Source organism: Amphiprion ocellaris, chromosome 3 (genome assembly GCF_022539595.1).
Source record: "Amphiprion ocellaris isolate individual 3 ecotype Okinawa chromosome 3, ASM2253959v1, whole genome shotgun sequence".
NCBI classification, from domain to species: domain Eukaryota; kingdom Metazoa; phylum Chordata; class Actinopteri; family Pomacentridae; genus Amphiprion; species Amphiprion ocellaris.
The window spans coordinates 34,915,960-34,936,141 of NC_072768.1; the positions used below are offsets into that span (position 1 = coordinate 34,915,960).

General features: G+C 37.0%; 1 protein-coding gene across 1 annotated transcript in view; it reads left to right on the forward strand.

The window, feature by feature from the left end:
* The window catches only part of ranbp10 (RAN binding protein 10), a 65,450-nt gene that overhangs the window by 28,087 nt on the left and 17,181 nt on the right, over positions 1-20,182 (forward strand). The window contains exons 3-6 of the mRNA XM_055009108.1: positions 3,539-3,591; positions 16,472-16,639; positions 16,730-16,752; positions 19,210-19,394. Coding sequence (XP_054865083.1) covers positions 3,539-3,591; positions 16,472-16,639; positions 16,730-16,752; positions 19,210-19,394 — 429 coding nt within the window. The remainder of the gene's footprint in view (positions 1-3,538; positions 3,592-16,471; positions 16,640-16,729; positions 16,753-19,209; positions 19,395-20,182) is intronic.

Here is a 20,182-nt window from a genome sequence, read left to right on the forward strand (position 1 = left end):
CAATTGACAAAATTGACAAAATCAGAAAAGTTATTGCTGCTCTTATGATTTTGATGCTGTAGATTTTCCTTTGGTGCTGGTTAAAAACTCTTTGGGTGTCACTAAACATTCCTTTTATGCTGCAAAAACCCTGATCAATTGAGTTTGTGCTTTGATTTCAAGTGTAAATTTTAATGTCTAAGTGATAAAAACTATTTGGTTTAGCATGCTAACGTTAGCACTGATTCCCAACAGACAATCCTTTATGGTAATGTTTTCCTTCAGAGCATCATTTTCAAGCTTCTGCTCACTGTGTTTGTTTTATATTATAAAAGTAGGGTTTTATTTTGTGGGTGTGTATACATGGTGATGGGTGTTTTTGGTGGTTTCACATTGTCCATATTGGTCACAGTGGCAGGCGCTTTGAGTGAGCGTCAGGTTGAATAGTCAGACGTCTAACACGAAGCTTCCAGTATGTCTTTTAATTTAGGAGAGCAGAAAACTTCATTGGTTTGATTTCACTGAAACAATGATTGTGAAGCAGTCTTTAAGAGATCTGATGCCTTTCAGGTTGCTTTCTCTTGTCTAGCTTTAGATGGGAGTGTCAATCTGTCATTCGGTTTGTCCATAACTTTGGTAGAGGCTGGAATATTTCTGTGACTGTTTAATGGATTGCCAAAGTTTTATACAAGCCTTTGTGCTCTCTGGACAATGAAACCTACTGAATTTACGAGACATTTTTGCTCTTTGGTCAGCTCTTTCAACAGCTATCGATTGCAGTCAAACTGATGCTGACATTAGTATCCCCATCATGATGAGCTGTAATGCCTTTGTTGATAAGTACAACAACACAGCATAGTTTTTCCAGTAAACAAGGGCCAGTGTGACGTAAATTTTATCATATCTATTGGAATGTAAATTACACGTGAAGGAAGTAGGTGTAGCAAACCCTTTAAAGTTCATTAACTCTGGAAGCAAAATCGAAGAACAAAACAGTCATACGAGGTCTTCCAAAGATTTCCTTCAAGAACAGACTTGCATACACATATTGTGATATGGTCTGGAAAAAGGCCTTAATTTCATTAATAAAACTGATCCCAAGACTGTGGGCGTCAATACACACTTGGTGTAGCAACTACTCTACAAAACCGGTAGTGCTCATGCTCAGCAGTAGTATGTATATGTGGAAAACTTATAGATGTACTGCTACGTATAACAAGAAGAGGATTTTTCTTAGTAGACTAGAAAAGTACAGGGGTTCCTCGGTTTACGATGTCCTTGACCTACGGTGTTTCTTCGTTACGTGGAACTAAGATGGCTTTGTTTACATTCGCCAGTTGTACGCCACCTTGGATTGTGGTACATTCACTACCTTTTTGCCCGTCATCATGGCTCCTAAGCATGATCAGGTAGATCAAGTTGTAAAAACAGTGCAACACATTCTGTTATCTTCTTGTAAAATGACTCATACATGCATGAAAGTCATTGGTATTCATGACTTTTCTGAAGAGCTGATCGACATCGTGATGCACGTATCGGCTTTGTTAACATTTTCAGCAGAATTCCAACTTACAGCGAAAATCTACGTACGTTGGGCAATAGGAGTGGAGTGGTTACACGTCGACTGTCTATTACTACAGAAACAGTCAAACTTCACACCTGGAAGAAACTTGGAGACAAGACATATGAAGTCACTTGTTTATGGACGGCATACAAAAACACTGGCACTTTGAGCAGATATATCCTTGTCTGAGCAGCGTTCTACAAGCTTTTAAGTTGTTTGTATGAATCAGAGTTTACAGTGTATTGACATGTTGCCTGTGACATTAGCTTAATTGATGCCATTAACAAGCACACCTGCTGTTCAGTCACCTTCACCTGCTGCCGATGTTTGTTTTTAAAAAAAAAATATTGAAAGAGTGGAACTGCAACATTCCCTCCTTCCAAATTCAATAATACATTTGTCAAAATTGCAGCAGCAGAGGAAGAGAACTACTGTGTTGGGTCAAAGTCAGAAAATACTGGATTCTACTATTTTAAAAGTGTTGTTATACAAGAAGATTTTCAAAACAAAACACAAATTTTCATGTATTCAGGACCATTTTTAATGTTTATTTGGACATCTAGAAATAAGTCTAAATTAGTTTTTGACAATAAAATCAAAACAAAGAATTGCCACTATATGTTAACCCTCTGCACCCCTAAACCCATCGACAGTTGTAAGCGGCATTTATTGTTTTTAAAAATCACCAAAGTTATACCGTTTATTAGAGCCAAAAACGAAAAACAGAAACTTTCAGATGATTCTTGAACAAATCATGTGTGATTGTACTTCTGATGATGCTACTAATAGCCAGCAATGCTGAAGGATAAGTGTTGAAAGTTTTTTTTATTTAAACATAACGACAAGTTTTGTGTTGGCGTTTGTGTTTGGCAGAATTTTGACACCAAGATTTTAGCTTTTGCTTCAAATATATATCAGTTTCAAATGCCTGCTATCGTTTTCCTTAAATGCTAATAATTAATCGTATCAGCCCATATACACTACCTTTCAAAAGTTTGGGGTCACCTGGAAATGTCCTTTTTTTAAAAGAATAGCTGTGTTTTTTTCAATGAAGATAGCATGACATTTATCAGAAATCCAGTCTAGGCATTGTTAATGTGTTAAATGACTGGAAACGGCTGATTTTTAATGGAATATCTCCATAGGGGTACAGAGGAACATTTCCAGCAACCATCACTCCTGTGTTCTAATGCTACATTGTGTTAGCTAATGGTGTTGAAAGGTTAATTTATGATTAGAAAACCCTTGTGGAATAATGTTAGCACATGAATTAAAGTTTGAGTTTTCATGGAAAACATGAAATTGTCTGGGTGATCCCAAACTTTTAAATGGTAATGTAAGTCATATCAGTTGACCTCTACTATGTCCTTCGTTTAATACTGCATAATAAACATTATATTGCCTTCTTACTGTTACTCTGCATCATTGTTTTTGTGCAACTTCCTCCAAACATCTTCCCGTCCTGCTGATGTCATTGAGCGAGAAGCAGGAAACTTATGAATGAGGCCAAACATGAGGCAGCTCAGACCAGATATTTATTGCTGGGATTAATCTGATGACCTCAGCATGTGCCAGAGCGAGCTCAGCCAGATGCATTCAGCTGACAATATTGATGACTTGTTCAACTGAAAAAAGGGTTTATTTTTTTTGGGCTGTTCTTTCGTAAGCTTCCTGACACGAAAGCGATGCAGGCCAACAATTTAACCTCGTGTGAAGGACTTAAGATGTCACCGCTGACCCCAGAGCTGACGTCCTTTTGCCCACTTTTGATGTCTTCCTCTGAGGCAGTTGATGAGCCCACACAGCGGGGATAAGAAAGAATATCAAAGACAGCATAATCAAAGTTACCTCTGCTTGACACTCATCAAAATATGAGCTTTACCTGAATGTTTTTCAAAGCGAATCTGATTAAACACATTCAGAAGAAGCTGATCTGAATGTTTTAATGTGCTGCATGTAAAATCAACCACATTTTCCTTCTCTTGTTGTGTGCAGGTACATGGGCATCGGCCTGTCTGCACAGGGAGTCAACATGAACAGACTGCCTGGTGAGTAGCTTGAATGATATCACCATCACATAACCAGTATTAAAATGGATGGATGCACATTTGTTTCATAGTTCGAACCTTAAACGGTGGCAGTTTTTGCAGGGGTGGCCAGACTGAGATCATTACTCACTTTGGAATGGACAAACTTTTTCTTCTGCCAATCATTGTTGGCCAAATAGTCCTTTTTTTTGGTAAAGAACATTTGTTCATGGAGGCAAAACTGCAACGGAGTAACTGTCACTTGATTTAAAACTTGCAACAGTCGTTACAGTTATGCTTTTTTGATTCTTGATATCTTGATATACCTAATTACGATCCTTTGTGTACATCTGCTGTCACACTAGTGTTATAAAGGTAGAGCAAAATTTATGGCAGGATGTTAAGGATGCCAATTTTTAATGATTTATTTAATTGAAATGGCAGCATTATCACACAATAAGAAATTAAATGATAACAAATTGAGCACAGTGGACATTTTTCCTTTGATGATATTGCAGTTTAGTCATCGGACAGGTTATTATGTCCACTCTAAAGGCCTAAGGCAGCTCTTACATGTGCCACTGAGAAATAAAATTTGCTTCTTAGTCGATCCCTGCTTGTTTTAAACACAAAAACTCCGGTCGAAGGTCATTAAGCGTCACAGAAGTCTTTGTCATGGTACCCATTGTTAACTAAGCTCCCACAATGCTGTTTACTTGCCAACATGAGCTGCCCGTAGTCCGAGTGACTGCCTCCTCAGGTTGCTACCCTATTACACATTAAAACAGGGCTCCTGGTGGGACAGCCAGGTACTACAGCCAATCACCAATACATTTTCTGATCTAATAATGTATTATTACGGCCACAAAGGCACCTCTGTTCCACATGCCACTGAGATATAAACATTGCTGTTCTAGTCGATCCCTGCTTGTTTTAAACATAAAAGCTCAGATTGAAGGTCATTAGTTGTCACAGAAGTCTTTGTCATGGTGCCCGTTGCTAGCTAAGCTCCCACAAAGCTGTTTACTTGCCAACATGAACTAGCCGTAGTCTGAGTGACTGCTTCCTCAGGTTGCTACAGTATTAAACATTAAAAGGTTGCTTCTGTTCTGACAACCAGGTACTACAGCCAATCTATGATACATTTTCTGACATAATAATGTATTATTATTGCCAGAAAGATGCCTCTGTTACACTGGCACTGATAGATATAAAATTGCTGTTCAGTGATTCCCTGCTTGTTCGAACACCAAAGTTCTCGTCGAAGGTCATTAAGTGTCACAGAAGTCTTTGTCATGTGTCCGTCGCTAGCTAAACTCCATAATCTTATCCTATTTAATGACAGAGACCGGATTACGGCATCCCTACTCATAGGGACAGTATATATCATATAATATAAGACATTGTAAAAGTGTCTTTATTTGAAGCATCACACTGTGTCCATGTTTTGAATTTTCTTTGTTCTTCTTTTGTTCAGTCCGTTTTGGGTGCAAGTTCTGGGTCAGTCTTGCCTTGTTTATCAGTTTGTACCCCTTGTTTTTCAAAGCTGTTCAAAGTATGTCTTTAAGAGTCTGTACAAGGGTTTTAACTAAATCCACAGCCAAATCTTCCTTATTTTAACAAATACAAATGTGCAGATTCTGTATTTCCATGAAAAAATACTGTATCAGTGTAAACATTTTCTGATTGGTACAAACTACATGGTTGTATGTGGTCGAATGGGGGGTCGGTTGTGCCATTAAGCGTCACTGAACTCTTTATCATTGTTAAAATGCATCTGTACAGGAACTATGGTTGTAGTGAAGTGGTTCCACAAAAGATGTCTGCTGGAAAATAGTAGTTACTGGATGTAGCTCCAGTTTTATGAGCATGTGCCTCTAATGGGCTTTCAGTATTAGCTTTGTGGGGTGTCGAGACTTTAGTCAATAGTTGCTGTGGCCACCCCTTTGGCTCCGCCTCTGTCCTGGACTCAATTTAAGGATGTTACAGTGGGCGGGTGGACGTCAGAATTTATTGACGAAGGGACAGTAGAACAACAGGACAGCAGATTCTATGTTGGGAGCAATCAACGAAATGGGGTGATATGAGGATTCCCAAGGTCGCTCAACATACCGAGCGCTTCATCACGCCAACATCCAGCAAAAACGGCGACTCGCTGGGCCAAATCCAGAACTTCAGCCACTTAGCAGTCGGATCGGACCGGCGCTTTGGACGAAAAACATCCTGCGTCGTTAAGTTCTTTTGTTCAACATTTGCTACATGCAGGACAGTCTGCACAGTACAATTAGACAGTTCTGGATTGGCTGCACAAAAAGCCTTGACCCTGAACTTTTTCTAATTACTTATTGGCCAACAGTTCCATCCCTCTGACCTCATTGGCTCAGATTACAATCAAGCATTGACAGTGTTGTGTTTACTTCAGCCTCGCAGAATAGGGAGGTTTCTCATCAACCTTGCAAACACTGGAAAAAGGGGTTGATTATTATCACTTAGTCATTGTTTTCATTCAGGGAGTAGATATTTTTAGAGCTCAAGTAGCGGAGGAGAAAGTGTGCTTGCATGTATGCTTGGAGTGCAGTACATAAAGGAAGATGAAAGGAAGGAATTGATTTTGTTGGATAAATGAAAGTAGCTGGAGAGGTGCCAGTGTTTGTGAGATTTGGGGATGAAAGCCTGAGGACATGAGGATGGGAGGCGTATCTCTGGTAATTGGATGTAGTTGGTTTGTGGTACAGTGTGACAGCTGCAGAAAGAACATGTTGGGGCATGTTGCTGAGCAGTCCTATGGATCGTTGACACATGATGTGGACTCGTGGCGTGACCTCATACTAATCTGATTTAAGGCAAATGCTGCTTCTAACTTTGTGATGATACTTTTACGTAGAAAGTATTTTTGACTTGAGCAAACATCATTTAAATGAATGCATGCTTGTACACAGGATTTTAGTGAATGCATTTTCTACATATATAAGCAACTTCACCATATAAACCATGTCAGAAAATACCACCTTAGTGTCAACTTGTACTGTTTTCCTTGAATTTTAAATTGCAAAGTGTTCAGCTCTCTACGCCCCAAGCAGTTTCTGGACAATTTTTACTCCTTATGGACTCATTTTTCACTGCAACATAAAGTCCTACACCTCTATGGAAACAATACAACCATTGACAGCAGTGCCCTTCATGCAGCTTCCAAAAAGCAGTCAAACTTACTTTTCAGATGTCCGAATTGTTAACAGCTCCATGAAATAGTGATTTGTTTTCCCGCTCTAAACTTCTCACATGGTTTTTTTCTATCAATGTTCAGATAATCCAATATCTCACCACTCCTTTCCTTTTTCATTAAACATGTAATGAAGAGTTATATGCTCAATTTAAATAGTTCAAACGATCAACTTCTGCAAAAACAATCATCAGGCTTTGAAGAAAGTTAGAAACAACATAGAAACAAAAAGAAAAAATAAACATTGGCACTCCAAAAGCTTTTAAGTTGTTTGTATGAATCGGGGTGTGCAGTGTATTGACGTGTCTCCTGTGACATTAGCTTAATTGATTCCATTAACTAGCACACCTGCTGTTCAGTCACCTTCACCTGCTGCCGATGTTTGTTTTAAAGGAAAACTGAAAGAGTGGAGCTGCAACATTACTCCTCAATAATTCTCTCAATGATACTTTTGTCAAAATTGAAGCGGCAGAGGATGAGAAATACTGCGTTTTCATCCATACTGTGGGTCAAAGTAAAAAAATACTTGGTACTAGTTTCCCAAATTTCTGTCCTGTTGTCTTTGTTTCACTTTATTTTGTTGCTCGAACAATCCACACTAAGGATTTCCACCATATATTGACTTTCTGAACCCCAAAACAAAATGACGGGTGTGAGTGGCATTTAATTTTTTCATAAACCACCAAAATTACACAATTTATCAGAGGCAGAAACTGTAAAAACAGAAAGAATGATTGAATTTTTAACTTTCAGATGGTTCTGTCTGTCATATAAACCAAATCTAAGCTTGAAAGTGTGTTATTTAAACAAATCGCTTCATTCTATATGTTTTATCTAAAAAACTGCAGCAACTAATTCAGAGCTCCTCAGCGCAACCGGGAAGCCACGAGTGACTCAGCTGTGCCAACATTTACATAACAAAAATTAAGGGAATATTCAACTAAATTGCAATCTGTGTTTGCATAAGCTGTGAGGTGACAAATGTGGAAATAAATTAGAGATTGAGTGCAAAATGAACCTTATTTAAGCAATAAAATACATGCAGTATGGCTCGGAAATTACATACAGAGCAGCAAGTTGGTGGAAGATCTATTCAGCATGGGGAAACATCTTTGTAGAGTTGATGTGTGAAAAATCTCTGGTTTATAGAGGCTGTAAAAATGTAAATAGTAAATTATCCATAATCTGTAGAGCCACATCTTTTTTCCTCTTTATTACTAACATCTAGAAAAATGTTGTTAATGTTGATTCTAGTTTTTTTTCCATTGTCGCAAATTAAATAAACAAAACTTTTTTTTTTTTTTTTTTAAATTTACGACGTTATAACTGTGTCATTCACCACAAATAACATTTCTGAGTACTTCTACCCAAGGTTGTGCTGTTTCCATAAAGAAAAACTTTATATTGCAGTGAAAAATGAGTGTATACACTACCGTCCACAGGTTTGGGGTCCTTATTTCTGAAGGACAGGCACTTTTTTCAATGATGATAACATTAAATGAATGATAAATCCAGTGTAGACATTGTTAATGTGGTAAATGACTATTCTAGCTGGAAACGGCTGATTTTTAATGGAATATCTCCATAGGGATACAGAGGAACATTTCCAGCAACCATCACTCCTGTGTTCTAATGCTACATTGTGTTAGCTAGTGGTGCTGAAAGGCTCATTGATGATTAGAAAACCCTTGTGCAATTATGTTAGCACATGAATAAAAGTGTGAGTTTTCATGGAAAACATGAAATTGTCTGGATGACCTCAAACTTTTGAACTGTAGTGTATGTACAAGATACAGTGGGGATCGAAAGTTTGGGCACCCCAGGTAAAAATTTGTATTAATGTGCATAAAGAAGCCAAGGAAAGATGGAAAAATCTCCAAAAGGCATCAAATTACAGATAAGACATTCTTATAATATGTCAAAAAAAGTTAGATTTTATTTCCATCATTTACACTTTCAAAATAACAGAAAAAACAATAATGGCGTCTGCAAAAGTTTGGGCACCCTGCAGAGTTTGTACCTTGTACTGCCCCCTTTGGCAAGTATCACAGCTTGTAAATGCTTTTTGTAGCCAGTTAAAAGTCTTTCAATTCTTGTTTGAGGTATCTTTGCCCATTCTTCCTTACAAAAGTCTTCCAGTTCTTTGAGATTTCTGGGCTGTCTGTCACACACTGCTCTTTTAAGGTCTATCCATGGATTTTCTATTATGTTGAAGTCAGGAGATTGTGAAGGCCATGGCAAAACCTTCAGTTTACGCCTCTTGATGTAATCCACCGTGGATTTTGAGGCATGTTTAGGATCATTATCCATTTGTAGAAGCCATCCTCTCTTTAACTTCAGCTTTTTCACAGATGCCATCAAGTTAGCGTCCAAAATTTGCTGAAATTTTATTGAATCCATTTTTCTTTCTACTTGTGAAATGTTCCCTGTGCCACTGGCTGCAATACACCCCCAAAGCATGATTGATCCACCCCCATGCTTAACAGTTGGACAGAGGTTCTTTTCATTAAATTCTGTGCCCTTTCTTCTCCAAATGTACCTTTACTTATTCTGGCCAAAAAGTTCTATTTTAACCTCATCGGTCCACGGAACTTGTTTCCAAAATGCATCAGGCTTGTCTATGTGTTCATTTGCAAACTTCGAACGCTGATTTTTGTGGTGAGAATGTAGAAGAGGTTTTCTTCTGATGACTCTTCCATGAAGACCATATTTGTACAAGTATCTCTTTATAGTGGAATAGTGTACCACAACTCCAGTGTCTGCCAGATCTTTCTGGAGGGATCGTGCAGTCAAACGTGGGTTTTCTCTTGCTTTTCTCACAATCCTGCGAACTGTTCTGTCTGATATTTTTCTTGGTCTTCCACATCTTGCTTTAACTTCCACTGTTCCTGATGACTGCCATTTCTTAATTACATTCCGAACAGAGGATATTGGCATCTGAAAACGCTTTGCTATCTTCTTATAGCCTTCTCCTGCTTTGTGAGCGTCAACTATTTTCAGTTTCAGTGTTCTAGACAACTGCTTAGAAGAACCCATGGTGCTGATTGTTGGGGTAAGGTCAGATGAATCTGGGCATTTAAAACCTTTGAGATTGACATCACCTGGTCTTTCCAGATGATGATTGTGAACAATCCATGACACTGTCAGGTCTCAGCTTTCCAAAGGGGGTGGTGCATGCTATAAACTCTGCAGGGTGCCCAAACTTTTGCAGACACAATTAGTGTGTTTTCTGTTATTTTGAAAGTGTAAATGATGGAAATAAAATCAAACTTTTTTTGACATATAAGAATGTATCATCTGTAATTTGATGCCTTTTGGAGATTTTTCCATCTTCCCTTTGCTTCTTTATGCACATTAATACAAATTTTTACCTGGGGTGCCCAAACTTTCGATCCCCACTGTATTTTACTTCTTACATCTGGAATTTGTTTCCATACACTGCCTGCCGTTCAGCTGAAAAGTTTATTAATTTTTGCCACTTGACTGTTTATCCCACCTGAGTCACTTAAAACTTGCTGGTTGTGGCAAGTAGTGCAGAATTTTTTGTTTTTTTGCACAATCTGGTTATAGCAAATGGTTCTTTTTTGGCAAATTTTTGAATAGAGGCATGTAAGATTTTGATGAAATATCAAGATTTTAAGCTTAGAATTTCCTCACTAAACAGATGACTAGTTAATGAAAAGTTCATGATAGAGCAGTTTCTGGCTGATAAATGGAGTCATTTTGGTAATTTTATTAACGAGAGCATGCCGTTTTTGAAGGGTTCAGAGTCTTAATGTCCTCGTTTTTGGACAAAATGGAATGTGTGAATTACTTCCAGGCTTTTGAAATTATGATTTTAGATTTGATGATCTTGTGGAAAGGCTAATTGATGATTAGAAAACCCTTGTGCAGTTATGTTAGCACATGAATAAAAGTGTGAGGTTTCATGGAAAACATGAAATTGTCTGGATGATCCCAAACTTTTGACTGGTAGTGTGTATATATATATATATGTATATATATATATATATATATATATATATATATATATATATATATATATATATATATATATATATATATATATATATATATTTTGCTGTTTATGGTGGCTTTGTTTACATATGTGGATAAAGTTGGACTCCGTGGTCGCTGCTGTGATTCAGAGAACAAAGGTGCTACTATAAAGATTGAATAAGAAATCGAGCCTTTGTCTGCTGGCACATAAACATTTATTGTGCTTTACTCTTTGCTGATAAACTGCAGACTGTCACATGATTGTTCTATTTATTGTCGCGAGTCGATTCTTTTTGCTGCTACGTCTTCTTTCGCCCTCCATCCCCGACTCGCACTTTTATACTCTCAGCAAACCCCGCACACAATGACATCCGTGAACGGTTCAGCGATCTCTGATGACATAGGAGGAAGCGTAGTAGCCGCTCAGCTCCCGGTAGCCTGACTCTAAAGCCCCCGGTTGCCTCTCCCCGGCCAATCGGACCACTCCTCTGCTTCCACCAATGGGCTTTTCCAGGCCTGTCTGGGGGCTCGTTTGACCTGCTTATTGACCAGTCAAGACCCGTCCGGTGGCCGAGGTTTGTGGAATGCTGTGGATGGCCGAGGCAGCCAGTTCAGCAGAGTCCAGATCTGCACACAAAGATCATTCGTAGCGCCTCTCTCTCTCCTTGATTCACATGTGTCAAATGTCACACAAAGGGTGGAACAGCGTGGAACGGCGGTGCACTAGCGGGATGTGTTTTCCAAACCTGGTCACCCATTAGTTATGAAAATATGTCCGGTTGCTAGGATTCCACTACAGATGGTCTGCGGCCCTGGTGGACAGATTACGGCTGATTGCCTTAACTCCGACTAACTCGGTGTGTTTGTGCGCCAGTGTGTGTGTTTGTCCCGAACTCTGCGGATTTAACTGTGTGTCCTGGGCTGCAGACTGATTGTTTGTGCTCGTCTGTGCTCATCTGTGCATCTCTTTGTGCACAGTTTCACCGCAGCCCTGCACACGGATGGACTGTATGTTCTGGCAGGAGGTTAGAAATGTTCCAGTTTCTGCTGTAACTTTACGGTCATTTTGGAGGCTGCAGTTTGTGGTGCGTTACATAAAGAGGTGTGTCCTGCCCTCGTTTGATAGAAACGGGATGGAGAAAATAATAGCAGGATAATGCAGTGCAGATCAACAGCACCGAAAACTGCAGCCTCCACAATGATCATACGATAGAATTAACACTTCTCGTACACCGTTAGAACAAAAAGAGAACATTTTAACCTTGGTGAACTTTCATTCAGAGCAGGATTGTTGTATTAGACAGGACTGGTTTCAGCAAAATCCTTCTTCTGTTAAAGTTCACAATATTTTCAGCGACATAAAAAGCACTTTTCAAGGGAGATTATGATTAAAACAGAATTAAAAGGCTGGAATACGGTTTTGAAAGAGCAAACTGTGGTTTTATAACCACCATGTTTAATGACACACTTCAACGACTACTATGTTTACAATATCTGGCAGTGTTGTCTTTCTGTGCTAACTTTTCTAGTCAGTTTCAGACCCTTTATCCTGTTAAAACTGTGTCCAATAAGGGCAACCTGATGGCCAAGTGGTTAGGGTACAAGCCACATGTGTGGAATTTCCCTCATTGAAGCAACTCCTACTGCATCTAGCCAATGAAAGGCAAAAAACCATCTTAAAATTCAAATTAGTTCCTTTAAAATACTGTCAGATTTAGCAGAATTCAAAGCTGGAAGTCTCTGAAAAGTGGCGTAAAAGTCAAAGCAAGTCTTGCAGCAATCGAGATACATCTTTATATCACTGCAAACGTTATTTCAGACAATCAAGTCATGTTTGATTATCCAGTTTCTCAGTTTTTAAAGCCATACTTTGATATTTCATAACTGTCTTTCAGCCTTGTCCTAATGTAGTGATTTCTTATCAGAATCTCGCCTCATGGAATTTATTCTGCAGAAAATGGGCCACGTAGCTGAGATATTATTCTGTGTGACTCCATTTGATTTATTTAGACTAGTTGCTGTTAAACCTGGAGTGTTTACAAGTTCGTCTGAAGGTTGTGTTGGCTCAGCCTGAGACTGGGTGAAGATCTCAGTCATCCAGAGTAGAACTGCTGCGCTTTTGCATTGAAGTGAGGCATTTGAGGTGGTTTGGGCATCTGTATCCCAGATGCCTCCGATGTTTCGGCAACTCTCATCTCCCAAAAATTATGTTTCAGTACAATTAAACTGCATTTTCCATCACGCTTTGAAAAAAAGAACGCAATTTTGTTGTCAAATTGTATTTTCACAGCTGTAATGTAATAGGTAGAGGGGTCCTCAGCCAGAACTTAACACTGATTTTGAACACTGGAATTTTTAACCGATCAATATCAACTTAAACCGATGCCCAATTCTTTGTTTACATCTGTTTTTACATGGACAAATGATCAAAACTGCAAATTAGTTGGGGTTTAGTACAATTGATTATTCCTGATTTGCTGGCCTGAAATCAGTCAGCCTCATTTAAGTCTCTGTCATGGTGCTCCTTTTCTCGCTAACCTCCTCTGGTTAGTGGAACAAGTTTGCCTTGGTGGCACAACCAGGTCCTACAGCTAGTCTACAATGGTTGATATTTGTTTTATCAACGACAAAGATAGCAGGTATTGGCAAATACTTGCATTGCAAAAAGTAGAATCCTGTGGAAAATGCGTTTCTCTGAAAACGTAATTATGACTGCAGGTTAGCTGTATAGGAACGTAATTTTCAGGAGACATGGTTGGTTCTGGGCATGTCCAACCAGGAAGACAACCAGGACAATCTTTCGTTTTATGTGTCCTGGCTGGCTTAGGAACACATTGGAAGAGCTTAAGAAGGTGGTTGAAAAGAAGAAACCAGATAAGTTGTAGAAGATGGATGGATGGATGGATGGATGGATGGATGGACCTCTACCCATAGTTGTCTAAAAATATGACAAGGGGACCCAATAAAGGCTTTTATTTTGAAATGTGGTATAAGCTCAAAGTATTTTAATTGTATTCTACAAGCTTTATTTCATGTAAAATCAAACTTGAAAGTTAACCGTGGAGGCTAGCTGTTTGATGAATGAAGTTAAAAGTGGTGTAACACGAAACACTGAAAAATGTCCTAAAGTGCGGTACTTTGTGTATACGTGTGCGTCCCGTACGACAGTGTTCTCCACTGCTGACCTCTGTGTCTGATCCTGCTGTGGAGGCCTGCCCATTTCATTAGCATGTTGGAGCAGTGAGCCTGGCTTTAGAGGCAATATCCCTGTCAGCAGATTAATCTAATGCCTCGCCACACACACACACACACACACACACACACACACACACACACACACACACACACACACACACAGATACACAAACACACAGAGTATATACACATATGCACAAAACGACACATGGAGACTCAGAGGACAATACGAGTTGGAAGAAACACACAAACGCTGAGGACACAAACTCACACATCCAGCTCGAGTTAATACTTCATTACACGCTCTCAGATACACGTTATGCACACATACATGTACGTATCTAATATCTCGCCTCACCCACGACCTACTTTCCCTTAACCCCGCTTTGCTTTTTGGCAGCGACGCTAGAAGCTGCAACCGACGAGAAACACTGACGTCGAGCTTCAGGTTCAGGTCCCTTCTATCCTGGTTGGTTCAGGAGGAGGAATTCCTGCAAAACTCGATTAGTGTGGAAGTTAGGCTTCACCCAGACCATAAATGTAGCGGTTTAGTCCTCGTGCTGTAAAGGAATCTTCCCATAAAGTCTTGTGACGTCGTGTTGAACCGGTGTGCATGTTTTACAGCACACTTTTTTACTTTTTACATCAGTAGTAGTGCTGTGGTGCACGCTGGCTCACCATACTCTGATAAATTTGTACCAAACACAACTCTTTCCTTAAGGATATTTTTAGGAAATTACCCACCTCGAAACAACTGTATTACCAAAGTATGTTGTGTATTAGAATGAAAAATGAGTGTTTGCTCAGCCTGACAATAAATAACTCACAGCTGCATCCACATCAGTCAGACAGATTTTATTTATATTGCAAATTAAAAGTCGCATGACAGTAATAAAAATGCAGTGGAACAATGCAAACAATACCCCCAACATTGTGTTAGGAACTGAGGAAATGCTATTTAAAAAAAAAAAAAAACAAAAAAAACACATGCAATGAGGAAACACCAGATGAAATCAAACAGAATAAGAATAATTGAGAAATATCATAACATAAAATGTAGTATCTATAAATATAATATATTAATAAATAGGTAAATGATGAAAATATTTTTTTAAAATTAAGCAATAAACAATACAATAAATAGACAAAAATGTTAAAATAAAATGTAGTATCTGAATAAATATAATACATAATAAATAAAATAAATAAATAAAGTATTTTAAAATAATAAAATACAGACTGATAGGTTAGTAAAGGACAAACTTGAAGTCAAAATTCTTGAAGTGAACAAGAAAATCTTTTTTTCAGAAATGAAGTAATAAATGATACAATGAATAGACTATAATATAAAAAACGGTAAAATAAAAGAAAAAAGAAATATCTATAAATAAAATATAGCTAGAATGGTAAAGGACAAAATAAAAGCCAAATTCTATTTTTTCAAAATGATGTAATAAATGACACAACAAATAGACTAAAATATGTTTTTTTTAAAGAAGTATGATTTTAAAAAGTATTAGATTGTAAAATAAAAATATAGCATCAACAAATATATATAGATTGATTGGTGAAATACAAATCTAATATAATTTAAACAGAAAAGGAAAATAATTTAAAAAACTGAATTAGTAAACAATACAAGTAGTATTATAAAATATGTCAAAGTATAGTAAAATTAAAAATAATACCTTAAAAATAATAAATATAGATAGATAAATAGGTAAAGGATGAAATAGAAGTCCAAATTCATAATAACAGAATAAAAGATATTTTAAAAATGAAGTAATAAACAATACCATGAATAGACTAAAAAATGGAAACTATATATGAATATATAGTCAAATAAAATATGAATAAAATAGAAGTGAATAGATAGGTAAAGGGCAAAATACAAGTCAAAATTGCTAAAAACAGAATAAAAAAATATATAATCAATTAAAAAAATAAAATAAATGACACTAAATATGTAAAGTGGTGATTAAATAGAGAAATTAGTTCTGGAAAGAGTAATAAATACATAAAAGGCCAGAGTTAAAAGGTAGATCTTGAGTGTTTGCCACATGTGTTCCCATGGTCAGGAAGAATAAATGAGTTAACGTAATAACGGCATCATGACACCCTGGTGGCCTTTTACTCTCCTGGTTCGGCCTCCTGAGCTGCTGTTCCTGTTGTCGGTGACTCACCAGTTTCTTTCTATAGACAAAGTCCTCCTGCTGGCCGGACGCCGACACTGCAGCGCAGGGAAAAAGGACTCTCAAACTGTCTGTGAATGTTCAAGAGACGCCCTGCAGGCAGCAGAGGGTCAGATGGGAAAATCTGAGTCGCAGGAAGTCAATGAGTAACCGTGTTCCCTCCTCGAAGCCGCTTCACTTTGCTTCTTACACCCTGAACAGGAAGCCGTTTGCTGCATGTTTCCATCAACAGGCAGGTTTTTTCCACCAGAAGTCAAGTTTGAAATGCTAAAACTTCATCCCTGTCTCGTTTCAGGATGGGACAAACACTCGTACGGTTACCACGGAGACGACGGCCACTCCTTCTGCTCCTCCGGAACCGGCCAACCGTACGGCCCGACGTTCACCACGGGCGACGTGATTGGCTGCTGCGTCAACCTCATCAACAACACATGCTTTTACACCAAAAATGGCATCAGTTTAGGTCTGTGGACACACAAAGTCATTTATTATCAAATATCCAACCAACATATGTGCACTTTTACTAAAACTGAACTGTCTTTTTGTCTTTAAGGTGTAGCCTTCACAGACCTCCCTGTAAGTATATCCCAGAATATCCCATCATAATGTCTTTTAGCAGCTTTTAATTTCAATATTCAAGGTTGTCCTCATACTTAAGAGCCATGAATGTCCTCTAATTGAAATATTCAAGGGGTTATTTTAATTTTTTTGAGGGAAATATATCACCAAGTGCAGACATTAGGCTAATTTTATCATAGCAAACTGACATGAAGTCATATTTAACATGCAGCTGCCAGTTTATGTTGGCAGTTTGGTTGTTTTTTTTTCTCGTCCGGCGGCTGCAGTGACTGGAACATTCCTCTAAATAAAAAAAAAGAGAAAAGAAAAAGTTTTACCAGCCAGATCAGTTTTAAGAATAGAGCAGGAACTCCATATCTCCTCTGAAGGAACCGCTGTCAAACCCAAACAGCATTTAGCAACGTGTGAATTTCACACCCTGTAGGTGGGTTTTACACACAAACCCCAACTAAACGTTATAATTTAAAGGCCGACAAGCTTGTTTACAACTCGTGTAATTAACAGCTGCTCACTTAACAGCTTGTAGCTTGAGGTTTTTTAGAGCAAACTGAAAGAACTTATGAGACACGAGCATGTATTTGTTCTTATATTTCCACAGATAGATTATTGTTTGTTCTATAAAAAGTCAGAAAGTAGCAAAAAAAGTTCCCCAAAGCTCAAGAGGACATCCTTAAATGTCTGGTTTTGTCCACAATATTCACAGTATATTCATTTTACTATCATATTTAACAGCCGACAACTAATTGATAATTGACACCAACATGTTTTACAGTAAAATATTCATTGCACTGTTTAAAAGAATTGTTTGATTTCTTTAAAATGGGAATTCTGAGGTACTTATCCATATTAGATTTTCAATACAGGATTATCAAAAAAGAAAAATATTTTGGAAAATAAATTGATAATAACTGACACAATAAATAGATTAAAATATGCAGGAATATAGTCAAATAAAAATATAATATTTACACATAAATTATACATAGATGAAAGACAAAATAGATGTCAAATGTCATTTAAATAGAAAAGGGAAATAATTTTAAAAAACTGAAGTAATAAACAGTTGACTAAAATATGTAAAAAAAAATATAGTAGAATAAAAATATTATATATGTAAATAAAATATGGAGAAATATAAAAATCAAAATTCAATTTTTTTAAAATGACGTAATAAACATAGACCAAAAAATATAATAAAGTAAAATACATTATGTATAAATATAATATAGATAGATACATAGATATGTGAAGGGCAAAATAATTGAAATAAGTCAATATTAATTTAAACAGAAAAGGATAACAATACAAAGAGTAGACTAAAATATGTAAAAATTCAGTAAATTAAAATATAACATCTTTAAATAAATTATAGATAAATAGGTAAAGGTCAAAGTAGATGTCAAAATTCTAAATTATTTTTAAATAATGAAGTAATAAACATGGTAATTTGTAGATTAAAATATGTAAAAAAAATAAATAAAATACAGATTGATACATAGATCAAATAATTGATACAATAAATCGACTAACATATGAAGGAATATAGTAAAATAAAATGAAAATATCTACAAATAAGATATAGATAGTTAGGTGAAGGACAGAATAGATGTCAAATATTTAAACAGAAAAGGAAAATAATTTTAAAAACTGATGTAAAAACAATACAAAGAGTAGACTAAGGTATGCATAAAAAAATAAATTAAAATATAATATCTATAGATAAAATATAGATAAATAGGTAAAGGACTCATTTTTTTTTGTCAAATGAATTACACTCAAAATCTGCTGTGACCATAATTGTCCTGTTTGTTGTTTCTCTGTTGAGCAAGATAGTCGCCAGTTATTGATTATTATGTGTGTATACGATGTCAATATTTCATTTTTTCATTGCACAACAACACAAACAAATCAATCAGGGTAGCAGCAGACCAGCAAATCCTGTTTTCTGTGAGTTAAAATCACTGTTTTCATCAGTGGATTCTGGAGATATTGAACAGAGAATACATCGATATCATTTCTCCATCCAGGAAGGCTGGTGAAAATATTCTAAATATAGAAAACAAATACAATTTTTTTTAATAATGTGGCTTTAAAACACATTTTAGCTGGTGGGTGGGCTACGGACAACATCTACTGTAGGTAAAACAATAAGAATGAGACATTTAGAAAGCTTTATTTGTATTATGCTGCAGTGCAAGCCAAAAAAACCCAACACTGAATATGGAGGAATACCTCAAATATTCAAGTACAAGCATTCAAGTACATCAAAAAGCCTGTTGTCATTTTATACTAATGATAATCTCAGTAATCTTTATTTATCTAGAAGTTGCAGCTTATTATTTATAATTGAACTTCCATATTGTAATGATCTGTCTACTAAAGGAGAGTAAATGTTAGTATTGTTTAGAACCACATCAAATCAGTCCTTTAAACCTGAATATTTTCCTGTTACAGCCCAACCTTTACCCCACGGTGGGGCTTCAGACCCCCGGCGAGATCGTAGACGCCAACTTCGGCCAGCAGCCGTTCGTCTTCGACATCGAGGACTACATGAGCGAGTGGCGGGCCAAGATCCACGGCATGATCGCCCGCTTCCCCATCGGCGAGAGGCTGGGCGAGTGGCAGGCCGTCCTGCAAAAGTAAGATTAGAAACTATCCCCCCCAAAACCTTCATATTGCAACCCAAAACTGAGACAATAACAGCATGTAGAAGCTCTGGGAAGAAAAATGTAAATGAGAAATGAGTGGGATGGTAGGATGCTTGGGTTGCTTTTAGTCACTGTCTACTTTTGTTTTCAGTCAAGGTTTTGTTTTGTTTACAGTCACTGTTTGCGTTTGTTTTTATTTGCGGTTTTCTGTTACTTTTATTTCCTGTTTTCGGTGTTTTTTATTTGCTGTTTTCTGTCTTTTATTTGCTGTTTTCTGTCATTTTTATTTGCGATTTTCAATCATTTTTATTTCCTGTTTTCAGTGTTTTTTATTTGCATTTTCAGTCTTTTTTATTTGCTGTTTTCTGTCATTTTTACTTGCTGTTTTTCTTGAAAATTCCTTGTTTTTAAGCCAAAATTATCATGAGAGCAAAATTAAAACTATAATAAAATAAAATAAATGCAGCATGGCTCAGAAACAGTGAGCAGAGGAGCAAGCTGTTGGAGATACATTCAGCATGGTGAAACATCTTTCTACAGATGATGAGCAGAGCAGAGAGGAAACATAGAGATAATCATACTTGTGACTCAAAATTAGTCCAAAATTACAGAATCTTGTGTGAAACATTACAAAAACTGGCAAAAATTGTCAGAAATGGTACAAATTCACACAAAATGGCTAAAAAAAATGTCTAAAAAGGCTTGAACTTGCCCAGAATGGTAGAAAAAAAATATTTGGAATTAATCAAAAGTTGTCAAAAATGACCATGAGAGGAAAA